Genomic DNA, 3,987 nt, shown 5'->3' with positions numbered 1-3,987 from the left:
CCCATAGAAGGTGGTCCAGCCCCCGCAACAGGTGAGTCCAATTACAGGAGGACGACCATGAGGAGGCGCCGCCTCGCTGTGCCTCAACCAAGTGTTAAATTGGAGAGATGTGTCGTGAGGAGGCGCGTACGGTGGCCCTGAAGCTCAAATCACATCAATGCATGAGCAGTCACAGTGATGGTTAATGTGGGTTCACATGGATGATGTTGAGCGAGTGTCTCGAGTTTATACGTCTTAGAGAGCGCCACAGAGGCGCCGTCAAACGTGTCGCCGTGTCCGGATTCACCAGATCATTCAGTCTCTGCGGCGTCCTTCACTCCTTCTGTCGTCCAGTTTAAAGAGTTTCTGTCCCGCGTTAAACCCTGAGAGGAAAACTAAATTTCTATTTTTATTTCTAAAATGTATTTATTGTAAATAATGATAAAAGTCTCTGAACGGAACAGATTCTTTTGATTCTTTTAGTTCTTTTGAGCAAAAATTCCACGATAAATCTGATCTAGAAAAGTATTCATCGCCGTAGTATTTATCAGAGTTATAAGCTGAAGACGACTGTGTTTGGATTTCTTCTTTTTTGAGTCCAATCCAATCAGTTCCTGCGTTGACCTGAAGGACGCTCCCAGATGACGATCATCCCAAACCTGCTTCCGGCTGTTCCTCTACTCCATCTGGGACGTCTCCAGCTTTGTTGTTGTGGTTCCGAACCTCCTCCTACAGTACATTAAAGTATCTTCAACACCCCCAGAGCCCCCCCCCACAGCTTCACCACAGAAACACCTCCTATAAAGATGCCTCGCACACATCTGCTGCACAGTCCGGACGGACCAGATGTGGAAGGAAAGGAGTTCATTTATAAATCTGTACAAAGTTGAGTGATTACTGAGGACTGAGAAAAAAAAAGAAAAAATCACAATTCTTCAGGAAGAGTTTACCGTCAAACAGTAAAGCTCTAATTTAATTATCCTGTGACTGAGAAACATCTACAAAATGTGACATCTGTGTTTGAATATGACGAGCAATAAACAGTGAAACAGCAAAACAAAAACACAAACACATTTCATTTCACCCTTGATCAGTAAAACGGAAACTAACAGGATTAAAGCTAAAAATTGATCTTTTGAAACGTTTTACAACATATATATTTTTTAAAACATGGAACGTACTTCAATATAGGGATGTTATCGGTTATAATCTCCAGAAACGATTCGATTCAATTCCGATTTTTTACGATTCTTCAATTTAATTCTAAGTTTACAAATTTAGACACATTTTTTTAGTATTTAAATCATTAGAAAGGCTCAGATTCTGAGGATTATCGATCAGAATTATTCAAACATCAAAGTCTAACTTCAGGTTTAAACTTCTTTTTCAAGGACGAAAATCCGATTCATGAGTCCTTAAATATTATCTCTCCATCCACGTACAATAAAAAGCAGATTTCTGTCGTCTCGACACACAAATCCTACTGTCAAACACGGAGGTGGAAGCATTATACTGAGGGCGGCTTGAAGGCTCAGAATCCTTGGTTGGTCCATGTAAATACTTAAAAGGAAAACTAAACCTTTTTCAGCCACAAAGGGTTTAAAAATAAAAGCTTTAAAAATAGCTACGGTCTTTCAGATGACTTGGTGCTGCTCATCTCTCAGTTTTTAGAAAGAAAAAAAACAGAATTTAGAGAATAAATCTTTCCTCGGATCCAATTTAAACTTTTGAATTCATGAAAATACAAAATGATGACATTTAAACCAAGATAACCTGAAGAAAAACAACTGTTAAATGATATTTACGCAACGCAAATAATTTTATTTCTGTTTTTAAATGTCTAACTAAAATAACAAAAAAAAACTACAGATTTTTTTTTCTAATGGAAAAAGCTAAATTTAGTGTTGAAAAGTAAAGAAAAAAATGTGTAGATAAAAGAAAATAACAAAAACATTTTTTGGTACACTTGTGAACAACAAAATAAATGACTAAAAAAGTCCCTGGCGTTATAAAATAAACAAATGCTGACATTTAAAACCTTAGAAGACATCCAGAAGGAATCATCACCTTTTGTTTTATTTCCTTTTATAATTAAATTCTGTGTTCATTACAAAAATATTTTTGGGGACAAACTTCTACACTTTGATCAACTTTTGTCACACCAAACAAGTTCCTTGCTGTTAAATTACGATTTGATCTTTTCGCATGAAATCCACTTCGTTACCATAGTAACCAATTAGAGCAGCTACGACCCGTAGAAACCTGAATCTGTAAACGAGGATGTTTGTGAACAAATGTGAGAGCAGAGAAGAGTGAGGACAACCTGGCAGGTCCGACGCGGCGAAGGGGTTCTCGGTGACCCGCGCTCCGTCGCAGTCGGGCGTCCTGTACCTGCGGTGAAGACGAGAGGACACGAGTGGAAGAGCTGAAGGAGGAGCTTCGGAAAACCGCAGGAGTCAAAGGAAAACATCTGAATGATCAGGAGAAGTTTTTATCAAAGAACGGCTGACCTGAAAACAACTTTAAAGGACATCTGCAGACTTTAGTCTGGATCTGTTTATCCTGAGGTTTGTCTTGTCAAATGGTCGTTTCTAAGTTGACCTTTTTACCATCTCCAGAACAGATGTCATTGTGTTTAAGAACAAAGCTCGACTGTCAGGAATATTTTCTGAAGCATAAACCCTTTAGGAGCTGAGAACTCCGGTCCACCGACCCAAACAAACCTCTTTGTTCAGACCCGGCTCTCCTGTTCTCAGAAGCTCCATCATTTGACATATTTGGGTTTGGAGATTCCTCTCCCATCAAATCACAGACGTCTGTTTGCATAAACAGCAGCCACTGATCCGGAACCAAAAGTCATTTCAGAAACGCTGTTTATGGATCGTTTATGGGCCAAACACGGCGGGTCAGAGCGGCCAGAGACGCATGTTTGGATCTGTTTCTGTGATCTTTGAAAACACGAGAAGCTTTGGTGATTTATCTCTTCAAACTCTCAGACCGCTTTTATGCTGACGACATGCAACTCTATCTAAACAGCATCCAGATGACAAAAATCAGAGTTTGACCCGTCAGAGACGCTATAATGTAATATTACATCTTCAAAAAGTTGGAAATCTAATTTCTTAATATTTTTTTGTTGCATTATTCCTTCCAATACCAGGGATGTGCAGAGGCGGGGCCTCACCTGCCATCATGAGATGTATACTAATGTGCTGTAAATGTATATGTTTGATTCTTTGTATTTCTATCCTCATAATTTCTGTAATTATTGTTCAGTTACAGTCCACCTCAAAGCAGATTGTGTGACTTGAGTTCACATTCAAGAGTACACAAAAGATTCATTTTCATTACACGTCTTCATTTTCCGTTTAATAGATAATGAATTTCACGTTTGTCCATCTAGTCATTGGATCTGACAATCAGCTGCACTGAAGACAAAAGATGACGTGTAGAGAGGAGAGGCAGGTGAGAGACAGCCCCACCTGCAAAATGTAGATTAAAAATACATAAATACAATAAAAAGATGTTCTAAAATAAAATATGTTTTAGACATGTCTATTCTAGAGGGCTGCCACGATTCATCGACGACTAATTTAATAGTCAGTTGTTACCAATGATTTTGGGCTGTAAAAATAAAATTGAATTGAATTACTTTATATTTATGGACATAGTGTAGAAAAGTTGAAGAGTTTTAATTGCATTCTGTTAGCTTTTTTGACTATTTTGCCATTTATTAAGGTTTTTAGATTATTTTGAAGTTTAGCTAATATTTCAGCGACATGCTAGGCATTTTGGCTAACTTAGGCTTTTTTCAGTTTTTAGGCTCATTTGGCATTTAACTAATATATTAGCTGTCTATCACCTTCAGTTATTAGCTTCACTGATTTCAGCTATCAGTACTAGCATTATCACAGCTAATGCTATATATCTAGTTTTTTAGTTCGTTTAAAGGTAATGATGGTTAAGATTTGTGATTTACATCCCATGACCCGAAAAAATAATCGGTGG

The 3,987-nt window shown here is 37.9% G+C and overlaps 1 protein-coding gene and 1 long non-coding RNA gene across 6 annotated transcripts in view; one reads left to right on the top strand and one right to left on the bottom strand.

The window, feature by feature from the left end:
- The window catches only part of smoc1 (SPARC related modular calcium binding 1), a 56,074-nt gene that overhangs the window by 10,178 nt on the left and 41,909 nt on the right, over nt 1–3,987 (bottom strand). For all 5 annotated transcript variants that reach the window (XM_036209836.1, XM_024281601.2, XM_036209838.1 and 2 more), the window contains one exon: nt 2,303–2,370. In XM_036209836.1, the coding sequence (XP_036065729.1) occupies nt 2,303–2,370 (68 nt within the window). The remainder of the gene's footprint in view (nt 1–2,302; nt 2,371–3,987) is intronic.
- LOC112152380 overlaps nt 2,367–3,987 on the top strand; it is a 7,678-nt gene continuing 6,057 nt past the window's right edge. The window contains exons 1-2 of the long non-coding RNA XR_002920292.2: nt 2,367–2,546; nt 3,383–3,444. This is a non-coding gene — a long non-coding RNA (uncharacterized LOC112152380). The remainder of the gene's footprint in view (nt 2,547–3,382; nt 3,445–3,987) is intronic.

Source organism: Oryzias melastigma, linkage group LG22 (genome assembly GCF_002922805.2).
Source record: "Oryzias melastigma strain HK-1 linkage group LG22, ASM292280v2, whole genome shotgun sequence".
In the NCBI taxonomy this organism is placed as follows: Eukaryota; Metazoa; Chordata; class Actinopteri; order Beloniformes; family Adrianichthyidae; genus Oryzias; species Oryzias melastigma.
The sequence above is the reverse complement of the archived record's forward strand: the minus strand, read 5'-3'. Positions and strand labels throughout refer to the sequence as shown.